At 42.1% G+C, this 16,580-nt stretch overlaps 1 protein-coding gene across 3 annotated transcripts in view; it reads left to right on the top strand.

The window, feature by feature from the left end:
- PTCH1 (patched 1) overlaps positions 1-16,286 on the top strand; it is a 106,881-nt gene extending 90,595 nt beyond the window's left edge. For all 3 annotated transcript variants that reach the window (XM_035099609.3, XM_035099608.3, XM_035099613.3), the window contains 6 exons: positions 1,060-1,197; positions 2,527-2,669; positions 7,167-7,266; positions 10,035-10,289; positions 11,680-12,211; positions 13,348-16,286. In XM_035099609.3, the coding sequence (XP_034955500.1) occupies positions 1,060-1,197; positions 2,527-2,669; positions 7,167-7,266; positions 10,035-10,289; positions 11,680-12,210 (1,167 nt within the window). In that variant the 3' untranslated portion in view covers position 12,211; positions 13,348-16,286. The remainder of the gene's footprint in view (positions 1-1,059; positions 1,198-2,526; positions 2,670-7,166; positions 7,267-10,034; positions 10,290-11,679; positions 12,212-13,347) is intronic.
- Positions 16,287-16,580: the final 294 nt, after the last annotated feature.

The raw sequence follows: 16,580 nt of genomic DNA, 5'->3' as shown, positions 1-16,580 counted from the left end.
GTATAAACTAGTTTTTTATACGTTCTGGAAAGCACTGGTGATCTTTCAGTACAAGGGCATTCTTTTTCAAATGGAATGTTGATGTTATGCTGTCTAAACTTTACGAACTTCCCTGTAGCTTATAAAAGGGCAGAGGTAGAAAGCAATTACCAGGTTTTGTCCTATAGATGTGTGTACAGCAGGTATGTTAAAAGGCAAATGTTTAGTCTGGAGTAGCTTTCAAAAGTCATAGGCTGTGCATGTTATCATTCACGAGTCATTAGCTTATAAAATAATTTATTGCCGTGCCTATAGGGGGTGGAGTTTGCTTTCAGAAAGGGATTTTACCTTTTAAACAAAGTCTTCAGGCTTTCTCCTTCTTCTGTTTCGATGCCTATTTTGTGTTCTCTACCCCCTGCCTCTAATTTTGTTTACGAGGTAGATGAAAGAAGAAAAATAAAAAGCCTCCCCTTTAACTGTTTGCTTTGTCCATGCCAATCCCCCCAAGTTCTTCAAAGCTAAGAGGCCCTTTGTAACCCGACACCCATCAGCTGATTGTGGCATTCACTGTTTTCCATGCATTAACTACTCCCAAGTCATCTTCACTTACTCTGTAATTTGGTCAAAATGTTGTCTTGGAGGATGGGTGAGGGGGGAGCCCACATGCTGTATCTTTCCTTGCATTAATCACTATACTGGGACTACGGTACGTAAGTGGAGGTGGAATACAGGAAAGAAGCGGAGAACGGCCAAAATGATTTCAGGCTGTATTGCCAAACAATAAGTGAAACAAACCTGTATACTTTGATTTCTGCCTGGCTTCAAAGAAAACTATTAACTCATGGTTTCTGAAGAGCCTAGACTTTTATTTCAGTAATTAAGAATTAAAAAATACCAGCAGATCACCTTTTCATTCTCCCTTTCCCATTCCATTCTCCAGATGTTTTGGACTACAACTCCCATCATCCCCTGCCTGCCTGTTAATAATTGTAGTCCCAAACATCTGGAAGCCACCAGGTTGTTGAAGGCTGTTCTATGTATAAGAGGGGAAGTTGCTAATTGCCATTTGGATCTCTTTAGGTGGTGGTGCTGGCTCTGATGACGGTGGAACTCTTTGGCATGATGGGTCTTATTGGGATAAAACTGAGTGCCGTGCCTGTAGTCATCCTGATTGCTTCTGTTGGAATCGGAGTGGAGTTCACTGTTCACATTGCCTTGGTAAGTGGAAGCTGAATATTTCATTTTATTCTTTGATAGCCCCCCTTTTCTGTGGTTTGGTAGTGCCTGGGTCCAGAAATTAGGTGAATGGCCAGTTCTTGATGGAGTTGCACTCTCCTTGAAGAAACCAGTGCATAGTTTGGGGGTATTTCAGTTTTTCACATTGTCACTGAAGACTTGGATGTCTGTAGTGACCCAGGGTGGTGGTACCTGCAAAGCACTCTGCAAGAACCACGCGGGCAAAAAAAGTCACCTGACAACACTGTGACACCAGGTGAATAACCATGTGGATGGCCCCGCTCACCTGTCAGACTTCGGCTTTGAAGAGTAGGGGAGATAATGATCTGGCCTGCCAGTGAGATCCATGTCCTCATCCCTATGCGAGGGTCACTTCCCCCCAAGCTGCTCCCCATGCCAGCGTGACCCTACCCAGAGACTGGGCCTTTTTTAATTTGCAGAAGGGGCAGCAGTGTAGGCTCTCCATCAATGGCTTGGGACTTTTCATATTACCTTAGAGGTGTAGGAAGCATCTCTACCTTAAAGGGTAAAGGGACCCCTGACAGTTAAGTCCAGTCGTGGACAACTCTGGGGTTGCAGCACTCATCTCGCTTTACTGGCCGAGGGAGCCGGCATTTGTCCGCAGACAGTTTTTCCGGGTCATGTGGCCAGCATGACTAAGCCGCTTCTGGCAAACCAGAGCAGTGCACGGAAATGCCATTTACCTTCCTGCTGTAGCAGTACCTATTAATCTACTTGCACTTTGACGTGCTTTCGAACTGCTAGGTTAGCAGGAGCAGGGACCAAGCAACGGGCGCTCACCCCGTTGCGGGGATTCTCTGCCTTAGCAACTTCCAAACCACCAGCACAAAGTAAGAAGTTGTTGGTTATTTATTATTACTTTGTTTTTACTCTAGAGCAGAAGAGAGGCACTTGTGGCATTTTCTGCCTAGGCAGCCAAAACCACTTGACTAGCTTCGGTACTGCACACCTTGTCTCGGAGGGGTGGTGGGGAGGACCACATTTTTTGCTGCTGCTTCAGGCAGCAAGATGTCTTGCGCTGACTCTGCTGCAGTCACGGGGCTTAACCTCCCAGGGAGGGTTGAATTCTAACACCTCTCACTTTACAGATTAAGCCTTCTGATTGATTACAAAATAAATGTCTGCCTTAAGCCTTGTTAGCCAGTTATTCATATATGTATAGTAAGAAGAACTGTCAATTGCCAATTGTGGTTGTAGCATCTTTCCTCTCTTTTGGGGACTCCCTCCCCCTTAGAAATCCTCGTAAGCTGCTCTCACTATTCTGATGGCATGAACTTCATTCTTTCCCAGGCCTTTCTGACTGCCATGGGAGACAAGAACCACAGGGCTGTCCTTGCCTTAGAGCACATGTTTGCACCTGTGTTGGATGGAGCTGTGTCTACGCTGCTCGGTGTATTAATGCTTGCAGGATCCGAGTTTGACTTTATTGTCAGGTAAAACATGTGTGCACCCTGCCTCTCCCTTTGCTTAATTAAAATTAAATGAATGTAGCAGAGCCTCATTTATCTGACTAGGCAAGGGCGCCCATATTGGTGACTGGATAATCCGAAATTTGGTTAAGAGAATCACTATTTCATTGGGATTAGACTATGATGTTGAGCTGTGTTGGAACACTGCGGTGAGTTTAGGAAGCTGCAAGTGCAAGTCCATCTAGCTGAGAGTTGCCTACACTGACTGGCAGCAGCTGTCCAAGGTTTCAGGTAAGGGATTTTCCCAGCACTGTCTGGAGATGTGCTGGGGAACTTGGAACCTTTTATATGCAGAGCACATGCTCTGCCACTAAGCTGTGGCCCTTTCCTGATCACATAAGTGAGGTTCCTTTCACGGGAATGCTGTCATGCTTCTCCATTTACCTGCTGCTGCTGTGCTGTGCATGATGTGATTGCTTATGCCATGGTTTCGTTTATACTCTGCTTTATTAACTGCTAGTTTCATTTTAGTAGCTGTTTCTATTGCAAGTGTACTGGCTTTTGTTAATAATAATTTAAAAAGCTCCCCACTCAGAAAAGGCCTTAAGCAGCCTATAGTTTGTTCAACAGCAACATTAAGTTATTCCCAAAGAGTGGTTAGCTTGAGGTGACCTTTAACCTAAGCACTCTTCTAAACTATTTACATGCAGAGTACTTTGAGTGGAGAAGCCTGAAAAACTATAAACATCCTGAAACTGAAGCTCTCTTTCCCTCACCCCTGCCACTGAAGATTATAGAACAGTTTGGCTGACCAAAACAAAAAGTTCAGGGTAGAATGTGAGCAGGCAGGCACCTATAACATCACGGAATGTAACATAAAATACATAGTAAAGCCTGAAGGCCTTTCTGTCTAAAGGGAGCCTGTTTTCTTGTGGATTTAATTAAGAATGTGAATACAGCAGATAAAGGCATAGAGCAGGGTTTTTTTGTTTTTTGGGGAGGGAATTTGAGAGGGGTGATGAAATGGATCCTGTTTTGCTCCAAACGGTCTGTGCAAAGTCACTGAGCAGAAAGGCAAAAAATGTTGTCTATTTTGCAGAATTGCACGGCAGATAAACAAATCAAAAGAGCAACTTAGTAGGAGCTGCAATTAAGGCAGACAGCAGCTAGATTGACGATGAAGAATAATTAATATAAATACCGAAAAAGGTGTATAAAGTTGTAATAAAGGGGAGAACTGCAGTGCGGAAACATATATTATTGTAGTTTCTCACGACTTTATGAAATCATAACCTCTTTCTAATCTGCCTCAACCTATAAACTAGTATACACCTTGGTGCCACTGCAACCTCCTCCAGCCCACGATTTCCCTCACCTACTTAGTACCTGCACCATGCCTCCGGGTGATCCATCCCCAACCCCACTTTGAGAAATGATGACCCTACAGATCAGTGAGCAGAGTTTGGCTCATGGAACAAAGTGCTCTTGGGCTTAACTCCCCACACCACCACCACCACAGCCACCTGCACCCAGTGGCGGAGCTTCATGCTCCGGCACGTGGGGGTGGGGCTGGCACGCGTCCTGGGGGCATTGTGCGCTTCCTGGGGGTGTGGCGTGGCGCCCAGCGCGGGCAGGGAGCAGCCACAATGGCACCCCACCGGGATCGCGCTGCCAGGGGCGGTGCGCTCCCCCCGCACTCCTCTTCCTCTGCCAGTGCCTGCATCCTTTGAAAATCTGCTTTGTGCAGGGTTGGGGGAATTTGTGGAACAGCATGAAAGGTGGACAAGTGGGCTTCACAGAGAACGGGTAACTGGCAAAAGGGGGACAACGACCCTCTGCTGGATCCAAATGGAAGGATTCCTTCCACAAATACTTTTGAACCCAACCTAGTGTGCTACTGCATTCTCTCTTGGTGATTGAGTGTGCATATGCATGGTAAAGAACAGCTGAGAAAGTTTCCAATCCATCAGGCACTGCAACTGACTGTCCCCCATTCATCTCTGTGGGACTTTTGCTCACACTCTGCTCTAAACAAATTGACATTACCAGGGTTTGGGTGGATTGCAGCTAGGATCTACTTAGGTAATAAGGATTGTAACACCATTTTCCCATTGGAATTGAACTTGTAAACCACTTTGAGGTGGGGTGTATATATATATCAGTGTATAAATTTTATGAAATGAAATAAATGGGTATTTTAACACTTTAAACTTTGTCTTTATTCATTTGGCCTTCTCGTTGTCTAACACAACCAGGCTTTAGCTTCCCTGTTATTATTTTTAAAAGATGGCTCTCAAGTCAATGAGCAATGATTGGGCCTTGTTTCAAGGCCTGGGGAAGGCGCCAGACTATAACGGCAAGGAGTAGGTTTTTAGCCCAATAGCTCGTCCAGGTAGAGCTTTTGTATACTCAAAGTGATCAGATCTGTAATCGCTCTGTTTATACTAGAGTTAGACTGATTTATTGGTTGTAAAGCAAGTCTGTCTCATTGTGCCTATTTTCATGTGTATATGAGCTTTCTTACATGAATCCTGAAAGCTCTTACTATATTGTTTTTCCTAATTTTATATTATCTGTAGTTATTATATTTTTAGCTCTATATTTATTTTTATTGGTTGTAAAGCAAGTGACTATTTTCATGTGTATATGAGCTTAAAGCTGAAATAAATTATGATGATGATGATGAGTTAGACTGATGGGATGCAAATGTCTCCAATGCCTCATGTTGATAGTGTGTCCCAGTTAGTTTACATTACTGTAGGACATAAGCTACGCCAGCTGGATCAGGCCAGTGCCCCATCTAGTCCAGAGTCCTGTTCTCACAGTGGCTGACCAGATGCCCACGGGAAGATTGCAAGTGGGACGTGGCCGCAGCAGCACTCTGCCCAGCTGCAATTCCCAGCAGCTGATTTGCAGAGGTGTACCTTCAAGAGCCAGTGTGGTGTAGTGGTTAAGAGCGGTAGACTCGTAATCTGGTGAACAGGGTTCGCTTCCCCGCTCCTCCACATGCAGCTGCTGGGTGACCTTGGGCTAGTCACACTTCTCTGAAGTCTCTCAGCCCCACTCACCTCACAGAGTGTTTGTTGTGGGGGAGGAAGGGAAAAGAGAATGTTAGCAGCTTTGAGACTCCTTCGGGTAGTGATAAAGTGGGATATCAAATCCAAACTACTACTACTCCTACTACTACTACTACTACTACTCTTCTTCTTCTTCTTCTTCTTCCTCTTCTTCTTCCTCTTCTTCTTCTTCTTGACAGTGGAGCTAGAAATTAGCAATTGTGGCTAGTAGCCATTGATCCTCCATGATTTGGGTTTTTGGTGCTAATGCAGGGTAGAAATTCCTATATGTAATCCTACTGTAATAGCACGACAATTGTAGCTTTGCACGTTAATAAGATTTGATCTGCTTAAACCAGAGACATTGGCAAAGGGGTTGTCCCCTTCTGCCCCTTTCTTCAAACTGTTGCCCAAGACCCAGAGCCTTGAAATCCATTAGCTTTAAAATGCATCTTTGAGCTTAGCCTCTGTCCCACCCCCCACCCCATGCTGGATACCAACTAGTAAGGCTTTCCTCTTGCTGGCAGGTTTACCACAGTATTCATGAAGGATACCAGACCTTAGCCCTCAATGGTGGGAAAGGACAACCACTCGTGCACTCTCCTCTTCTTCCATAGTACTCCAGCCTTTATGTTTGAATTGGCTGACACAAAACAAGAGCATTCAGAGATGCTAAATTGTTCAACAAAAGATTAGCCTGCAATGTAGCTCTGCTATTGTAGAGTGCTCTTTCTCAGTACAATGCTGGGGCTCACCATAGAATGCCCTGCATTTTCTTTGCAAAAAGCTGGTTCCTGTGTCTAAAAAGGTTGCAATTTGAGCTATTTGGTAAAACTGGAACTCACAGAATTCAAGGCAGAAAGTTGTGATTAATGAATGGCAAGGGAAAGCCTTACCTGATACACTAGAGATTTAATTAGAGATTCTGCTGTTAGACGCAGAAGCATTTCACAGTGGATTAGCTGCTGGGAGAAGTGGGCTTCTTTTTCCTTCTAGGCTAAATTGTTTAAATTCTACACCCTTCACTTCATTTGTTTGCTTCTGCTGCTTTTTTTTTTTTGCTTTTTTGCTTTTTTGCTAATGGGGGCCCCTTTTCATTGTATTTGTGCTTTCAATCTGTTCAGTCATTCAGTTCGCATTCCATATTTTTGTGTTTGTGTAACACATTCATAAATAACATTACATGCTGCAAGATTTCGATAAATTAACAAGCGTTTTTTCTTTCTTTCTTTCTTCCCTTTTTGAACTAACACTTTGGGTTGTGGAATGTAGCCTCTCTAATCCAAAAGGTAAAAAGAAAGGGGTGTGTGTGTGTTGAAAACCCTGCATACTGACTTTGTACATTAAAGAAAAAACAATGTTGAGTGTTGCTGTGTTTGTGTAGTAAAATGTGTTTTATATTTTTGTTTACAGTTCTTAATCATATTTTCAGCTTTTTAACACATAGTATGTTGAAATATTCCAGGTATTTCTTTGCTGTTTTGGCAATTTTAACAATCTTGGGTGCTCTGAATGGACTGGTGCTACTCCCCATTCTCCTTTCCCTTTTTGGACCATATCCTGAGGTCAGTATTGTATTACTTACAAATTGTGGTTGTTCTTTTCACTGCTACTAATTATTATGTTATGTACTTTACACTTGTGCTACTTTTTAAGTGTGTTGCACTGTTATTTGGCAATTTGGTGCAGAAAACAGAATTTTTCGTTGCATATACATTTGAGTTTCTGGAATCTGATGTGCTTGTGCAAATCTAACTTCTTTAACTGATTTGTGCTAAAAAGCAGTCTGGCATAGTTGCTGACCTCAAGAGCATGACATTTGCCATAAGGCAGAGAAGACAACATTCTTCCTGATATCCAAATCCATTCATGTACTTAATTCTTGCAGTATCACAACAGACCACCAAGAAACAGTACTACTAAAGCTCCGAAACCATAAACTACAAGTATGGGAAGTGAGATATCCCCAAATTTAATTTGCATCTATTATTGGGTGCCACAATCTGTTCACTCTTGTGGAGCTCCTTGTAGGCAGGTACTTCCCATTTCTTCTTTATGGGCAAGGGAATGCTGTGTTCATGCATTATAAGAAAACACCTGTACCATACATTTAAAGTACTTTTATACCACTTAAAAAGTCATGGCTTCTTCCAAAGAAGCCTAGGATCTGCAGTTTGTAAAGGGTGCTGAGAGTTGTAAGGAGACCTTCATTTCCCTAGTTGTTGTTGTTTAGTCGTTTAGCCGTGTCCGACTCTTCGTGTCCCCATGGACCAGAGCACACCAGACACTCCTATCTTCCACTGCCTTGTGCAGTTTCGTCAAATTCATGTTGGTAGTTTCTAGAACACTGACCAACCATCTCATCTTCTGTCGTTCCCTTCTCCTTGTGCCCTCAATCTTCCCCAACATCAGGGTCTTTTCCAAGGATTCTTCTCTTCTCATGAGGTGGCCAAAGTATTGGAGCCTCAGCTTCAGGATCTGTCCTTCCAGTGAGCACTCAGGGCTGATTTCCTTCAGAATGGATAGGTTTGATCTTCTTGCAGTCCATGGGACTCTCAAGAGTCTCCTCCAGCACCATAATTCAAAAGCATCAATTCTTCGGCGATCAGCCTTCCCTATCATTTCCCTCAGAGAACTGTAACTCCTAGAGTGGTTTAACAACCAATTCTTCTTCCCAGGGTATTCTGGAAATACCCTGCTCTGTGAGGGGAGTTGGGAACAGCAACTCTCAGCCTTAACATTTACGGTTCCTAGGGTTCTTTGGAAGAAGCCACAATTGTTAAAAGTGGTATAATAGTGCTTTAAATGTGCAGGTTTGGCTGAGATCCCCACATGTGTGTGGAGTGTTCCAAAACAGAAAACAAACCCTTGTGCCAGTGCTACGAATGCCGGTCTAATTATTTATTACATTTCCATCTCACCTTGCGCTGTCCAAAGAGCTCAAGGTGCCCATCATATCTGATCCTCACAGCACCCCCCATGAGATAGGTTAGGCAAGGTCAATCAGTGAGCTTCATAGCTGTGGGGGGGGATTTGAACCCTGGTCTCCCAGTATACGACACCGCCATTCATTCAAGCTGATCACCCCCGATAGTGCTTGTGAGTAGGATTTGGGCCTGCTGCAAGCAAGCCTGTGCTTGCCCCATATTAAGGTTACCAGAGATCCCCGTTTCCCAGGGACAGTCCCTGGATTTACAAATCAGTCCCCATACAAAATCTATTGAAGTTGGAATTTTCCCCGGATTCAATGAAAAAAATCTGGTAACCTTACCATTGCTGTGAGCTGCTCCTGCTGCCATCACCCATTGCTTCCTCTGTTACAAGGCCCCATGACAATTTATCATGCATTCAGGCAAGGGCCAGGTAGAACCTTTGGTGGTTCCAGACCCCAGCCGAGTGTCCAGTTGAGTTCCAGTATTCTAATGGGGAAATGACACTGCACATGATTTCTGGTGAGAAAAAGGCTCCTGGAAGACCTCTTCAGTAGAAATTGTGTCATTTGTCCCAGGCCATTTCCTGGTGGTGGTGGTGGTGGGGAATGGGCCCTGCGAGCAGCTGAAGCTGTCACTTCCCTGTCCCAAAGTGAGTTGTGACGTAGGAAGGGGGGAGCTGTGGCAGGCCCCTTGTGAGCAACTGCAATAAAAGTGCAACACCCTTGGGCCTTTGTGTGTGTTTAAATAGTCCCTTTTGGGCTTGTGCCTCCCTGAGGCAGACAGTTTTGGATCGTGCATGTGGAGTCATGAATTCTGTGCTAAATTAACGCAAGTTTAAGAGATTTGCCCATTTCATTCAATGTGCATGTTTGTTTTTGCTGTCAGTATCATACCACCCCCACCCCAAGAATTGGTTTGCCCTCAGCCAAGAACAGTTCGTGGGATATGGGGTGGAGGACATAATTTTGATCTTTTGCAACATACTATGGCACATTTAAAAATCTCTATTTTGCTTGCCCATCTACCAAACCTCCAGTGGCAGAGGGACCCTGAGCAAGTCTCCTATGCTGAATAGTGCATTGATAGATACGTGTAGAAGGAGGGAATCCTTAGGGTATTCTGGCCCCATTTAGGGCTTTAAAACTTAAGAGGCTATGTACTAGACTTGGAAATCAATTGGTGATGTAGATTAGAATTTTAAAAAATCAGTTTAAGACGCAGTTTGATAAAAGGTATTAAATGCAGACATGTTTCATGCCACTGCATTCTTTGGTACTAGAAACATTTAAAAAATGGAAGCAGTTTTTCTGTAGTTCATCTCCGAAGTGATGCAAGAAAAGTAATTTTCTCCAGATGCTTCTACTGACACCCAATAAGAGTTTTTAAACCATCATTCCTAGGTTTCCCCTGTCGATGGAAGGAGCAGGTTACCTACGCCATCTTCTGAGCCTCCCCCAAGCATTGTGAGGTTCACCATACCACCTGGTCATGCACAGAATGGGTCAGATTCTTCTGATTCTGAGTACAGTTCTCAGACCACAGTATCTGGAATCAGTGAGGAGCTTCATCAGTATGAGTCCACTCAAAGATCTGGTGCCCCAGTCCGCCAAGTAATTGTTGAAGCAACTAAAAACCCAGTATTTGCCAGATCCACTGTAAGTAACCCAAATCTCAGTTTCTCTTTTCCAGCTATCTTGTATAATCCTAACATTCCATTCCTTAACTAGTTTGACAGGTGCTGCAACATAGATGTAGATCCACATTTCTCAGATTGGTGCATGTCTTAGGGTAGAGTCTGGCCTGAAACTTCAAGCCTGTGACAGTAAGATATCCAGGCTGATCTACCAAACATATGACCATAATTTAGGGAAGATTCCTTTTCCTACATGCACACACACACAAACACACCAGTGCCCAGTTTCTCTTTGGAGTTGCATACTTAAGGAACATTTTAAAAGCGAATCACCACTTGCGCAGGGATAGTCACAGACATTCCTATTACCAAAGGTGCCCTTTTTACAGTAGCCACAGTTCTGGAGATGGCCGCAGCAGCTTGTTCACACTAAAGTTTATCTACACTGTTGCATATCTGGGCACATGACTTCAAGGAGAACATAAATACTGCCTTTCTGAAAATTATCCCTTAATTTTTGGCTCTGCTTGATACGAACCTCAAAAGCATTTCAGGAAAGAAAGGGAAGCGTTAGTGCCAATTCAGTACTAAAAAAGAAAATGTAGGCATAGTTCTTTGTATCACAATTTCCCCCCTATTTGCAGATTTTTGGGATATGGGGATGAATTTGATACAGCTCTGGTAATAGTGCCTCTTTTGACAGAAGGGGAAGTTTGTAATCTGGCAGGTTCTCTCACACCCACTAAGTATCCTTGGTGAAATTAATAATGTAAAATAGGTTGGCTTGAGAAAAAGAAAACAAATGCTACCAGAGCAAAGAGTGGCATATAAATCATCAGTCCCACCCCCCAAAAAAACCTCTACAATATCTTTATTTCATTTAATTGTTATAACATGGAATCTGTGCTCTAAGGTATACAGAAGATACAGTGTAAATTATTAAATTGATAAAATTCCTGTTTTCCATTCTGTGTCTATCTCATTCTATTTTTGTGACTTCCCTCCACCACAACACGACATCCTTTAATATATTTTGAACTTGTCATTGTGTTATCTACTGTATATATTAGTTACTTTGGCCCCCAGAACAATCTTAAAATAATTTTTCCACTCCTTTGCGAACTTAGTCCATGCATATCAATAAATTTGTTTTGGAACAATATTTTGTCATATAGTCTTCTAAGCAGTTCCATTCCTCCTTAAGTTTTTGATTCGACTGAAATCTAAGGCTGCTGTCATTTTAGCCAACTCTACGAATTCACATAATTTGTTTAACCAATCCTCTATTGAGGGGATCAGTCTTTTGCCCCTTCAAGCAGCTTTGCCACCATGTTCTTTTAGGTTGTGGAGGAGTTACAATCCTTTGTTGCCGTAGCCATATTCAAGATTTCTGTGCCCCATTTCCTTCCCAGGTGGTTCAGCCGGATACAAGGTATTATCAGCCAAGCCCAAGATCACAGGCTTACCAAGAGTCTGGATCCCAGCAAACATGGCATCAAAATAAGCAGCCCAAAAGAGAACCAAGGGAAGGACTCCGGCCACCCCCTTACCGACCGCGCAGGGATGCTTTTGAAACGTCTACTGATGGGCACTCCTGCCCTAGTAACAGGGACTGCTCTGGCCAGAGAACTCGTTCTCAGAACAACAGAAACGCAGCCTTTACTGCGACGGGCACTTCGGTGCCTGCGTACGGCCAGCCTATCACTACTGTGACTGCCTCAGCATCAGTTACTGTTGCTGTGCACCCTCCTATGCATGGCCACAATACTCGCGGAGGAGGCTTTCCATCCTACGAAGGATACCACGAAAGCGACCATGGACAATTTGAGGACCCTCACGTGCCTTTCAATGTCCGGTGTGAGAGGAGGAACTCTAAAGTAGAAGTAATAGAAGTGCAAGATGTTGAATGTGAAGAGAGGGCTCGTGGCAACAGCTCGGATTAAGGTAAGGGGTTCTGCCTCCACCATTCTAGCTGCAGATCTAGAATCCCAGGAGAACTTTTCCATGTGGAGAAGATGGTTGTGCAATTTGTAGAAGATTGTGTGGTGATAAGAAATCAGAAGGCTGTTCTACACAGACACATGATAATTTTTAGGGTTCTATCATATAATTGCATAGCTGCCAAGTTCTCCCTTTTTTAAAGGGAAATTCCCTTATGCTGAATAGGCTTCCTCGCGAGAAAAGGGAAAACTTGGCAGCTATGTAATTGTATGAGGAATTGCATGGTTGTACACTTCTTGGTTACTGGAAATTCCTTGTCTGTGGAGAGCTAGAATATTGGGGGAAAGGCTTCTAAGATATTCTATCAAATGTGGTAGCTTTCAATGGACAAGGAGTCTTTAATGTGGGGGAACAGTCAGTCATGCTATCCAACACCTAAAGTGTTACAGTCCCAGAAAGGTTGTAAACTTTGTGTTTCTGCTTCCATTTTCAGCTGACCATGCTTTCTCATTTATGTTTATGTGCAAACACAACCTAGGAAGTACAGGGAAGCAGTAGATATATAGAACGGGAAAGTAGATGAAAGAAAAGTTTTCACTTTTAACGGTGGAAAAACTAAACTTGAGAGATTTTACTTTTGTCTTTATTATTGCTTTTGTTAAGGACATCTGTGAAAAGCTAGGATATGCATAGTTTAGGGTAACATGCCTTAGAATAAGTACACAGACTAAATTGCCTGTGATTTCCTTTTTCTTCTGTAAGATTCTAGGTGTAGTAAACTCAGAAAAACTCAAAATCCTGATATGAAATGATGTTCATTTAGTTCAGATGTTGGTGCTAACTTGACAAAGGCTGAGACCCACATCTGCCTGTTGTGATTGTGAACCTGGGCAAAAAGCACATCATGCTAGGCATCCAGAAATGGAAAAAACTAAGAATTAACAAGGCCCTTAAAAAAAAAAGGACCTGTTTAAACCATTTGGCCACAGGAAGTCACTGACATGGCTGGGAAAAGAACATAGGCCTCATGGCTTTTAATTGCAGAACTTGTCAGATGGCTTGGGGCTGAGGTGATTTATTTATCTTTGCTGAACTTTAGGTGAACAGTGGGGCTCCTTTTTTTGTCTCTATTTGTACAGGGAAATAACTGAAGCAAAGAAGAGGCCAAAGATGGGAAACCTCTTTCCAGAACTGCTTGAAGAGAAACTGCTTGAAGTTATGAAGAAGGCCAATGTTGCGTCAGAGCAACAGTTCACCATTACTGTAACCTATTGTATTATTTTGTGAAATATTTCTATAAATATTTAAAAGATGTACACATATGTAATATACAAGAGAAACCGTGTAAAGTAGTATAATCTGGAGTTATTTTGACTCCTGTTTAATGGAGTGGGGACTGTTTTGTTTGTGCTCTGTTTGTACATTGATCTCTGTGCCACAACTAAGCTTAATCTAGTCGTAAATTTCAGCATATGTTTGCTGCTGCTTAAAATATTGTATAATTTACATGTATAATTCTATGCAAATATTGCTAATGTATTAGGGTTGGTTTGTTTGTTTGTTTTGTAAAGGTACATATGTGTGTGTGTGTGTGTGTGTGTTAAAGTATTTTAAAAATTTCAATATCACAGCCCTGTGGTAGTGATATGTTTCTGTTAACTTTCAAACACGCTATGCGTGATAATTTTTTTCTTTTTCTGTTTTTTTTTTTCTTTTAAAAAAACAAGCAGATATGAAGAGCAGTATGTTTAACCTTGATAAGTAACTGTGTGGGGGGGCTTCATTTTGTGGTGTGTGTGTGTGTGTGTGTGTGTGTGTGTGTGAGAGAGAGAGAGAGAGAGAGAGAGAGAGAGAGAGAGAGAGAGAGAGAGAGAGAAGTTGTATACTGTAGTTACTTTATGGAGCACTGACTATCAGGAATTTCCATCACATGCCCCACTGAAATTCTTATTGTGTGTTCGAGTATATGGTTCTTGTGCTGTGCTAATCCAATGGGTCGTGTGCAAGAGATTTCCTCAGAAGTGTGCGCTTACTGTGTAATCCTTCTTGACCTTGAAAACCAACCCATGGTGGTTAAGGCTCCAGTATTGCACGTGTACTTGTGAGCAGGTTCCAGTGAAATTAATGGGACTTCCATGAGTGGTATTCCACTTGAAATCAAAGTTAGTCTTGACTGAGTTCATTGATTTCAGTGGTCTACTCTGGGTATGTATGTAACCACATGTAGCATTGCACCTAACTTTGTAAAGAAAGAAAGAAAAGAAAAGAAAATATTCTAAGAGCTTAACAGCTGCTACGGACATTCATCAAAGAACAGAGATAAAGGAGAAGCGTGGACAGATGGGGATCAGCATTTGTGGGTTCTAGTTCCTGTTGTACCACATTTGATTTTAGGCAAACTACTTAATCTGCCTGTATCTCATTGCTCATATGTACTATGGTTAGAATTGTGTCTCTCAGCGGTGATGAAGGTTTTTATCCCCAGTGAATCATACGACAAGAACGCATAATAAAGTGTTGCTTGAAGCTAAAGGCTGGTGAAAGCCTTGGCGTGTGCTAATTGCATATATATATATATATAGAGAGAGAGAGAGAGAGAGAGAGACAGTCGTTGCTACATTCTGAACATAGTACAACTAATATAGTTGCCATAGTGCCGTATATCCCCATAGTTTCAGAAAACTTCAGGTAAATAAAAGGCAGCTTCCATTCAGGAAGCAGTTGAACTGGTCTCTTAATACATCCAAGTTATTAACCCTAGGAGAGGCACAGCCCTGTTTTGATAATGTTTGAACTGGAAGGACCAGTGGTGGAAAGAGAGACCTGAGCAAGAAGGGATGGCATTGTTGCAGTGGTACATAAGCTACTGTTTAGAAGGGCACCAAAGCTCAACCTACAGCTCCAGCTTCCTGTCCAACGTGAAAAATGCTTGTGGCCCCAATTGGGCCCTAGCAGTGTCACAATGTCAGATGATAAAACAAGGACAAAAGCTCTGCAACAGAACAGTACGCTATGAATTGCAAGCTACCTTTCACTGCCAAGAGTTGCAGCAGCAGAGGTCATGATGGTGCCCCATGGATTATGCTTTGGGCCACTCACTCTGCACTCTAGCCCCATGATTATTATTATTTAAACAGGAAGAAAAGCAGAAAGTGGAAAAGGCTTTGATGTTCAATAGCTCCTTCACCTTGGCCTGTGTGTGTGTGTGTGCGTGCGTGCATGAGAGAGGTCCCCCCCTCTTTTTTGTGGGGTGCCTGCTCCTTGGTGCATAGTATAGACCATCTGTCTTCTTGTCACATTGGCAAAAAGAGATCTCAGTGGCTGGCTGTTCTGTTTTTTCGTTTTGTTTTTTAATAAAAAACTTTAATTTTTGTTGATATTTATATTTTTGTATCATAAGAATGTTTTCTTACAGTATTTGTCATGCCAGTTTATAACAAACACAATGCAGGGATTTTATTTCTATTGGAAACACTATTACAGCTATGTTTCTACTTTTTAATGGAATCTTTATTTGTATAGAATGCTTACTAATGTTAAATAGGAAGAGAGTATATAACATTTACAACATTAAGGACTCATTTTGTAGCTTTTTAGAGTGAGGAGTTAAAAGGAAAAAAAAATATTCAGACTGGGTCTCATTGCCTGCTTGTTTTGAGCAGAAATGGGTTGTGTTTCAGTTACAAAGATAAAAGTATGCCATATAATTTATTTATATGAAAATTTATTTTTGTAGTGTATATAGTAGCCCTCAATTCTTTTGACAGAATTATATTTTTAAAGAGTTTATATGTAATGATGATACCATTATGTTTTGGAACATTACTGAGACATAAATACAATGCACATTTTTTAATGACAAGTCCCATTTGCAAACAAAGAAAATGTTAACAGTGTTAAAAGAGAGTGTGGATATTCATGTCATTCTGAACTGTTTTAGTTGCCATTTTGCGATCTAGCATGGTTCTCAATTTTAAATCATGAGTGAAAATTTGTACAAACTCTCTAAACTTTAATGTTCAAACACTGATAGAAATTCTAACATGAATAAAAAATATTATAACTTATTGGTTACGTATTTAATTGTTTGTGGAATGTTTATTTAAAACACGGAGAGTTGTATTGTTTAATTCGAGTCAGGCAATGCAGCAGAAACAATGCTATAGACAAACCTTTTTAGATGATGCAATTTGTTAGGTTAAAATTCCATTCATTCATTCATTCATTCATTTATATTCCACCAACGAACTCAAGGTGGTGTACCTAATTCTCACCCCCACCCTGATTTTATCCTCACAACAACCCCGTCACCCAGTGAGCTTCATGGCTGAGTGGGGATTTGAACCCTGGTCTCTCCTGTGTTGGTCCATCT

The sequence above is a fragment of the Zootoca vivipara genome, chromosome 10 (genome assembly GCF_965207765.1).
Source record: "Zootoca vivipara chromosome 10, rZooViv2.hap1.1, whole genome shotgun sequence".
Lineage (NCBI taxonomy): Eukaryota > Metazoa > Chordata > Lepidosauria > Squamata > Lacertidae > Zootoca > Zootoca vivipara.
This window is presented reverse-complemented; position numbering and strand designations above follow the sequence as displayed.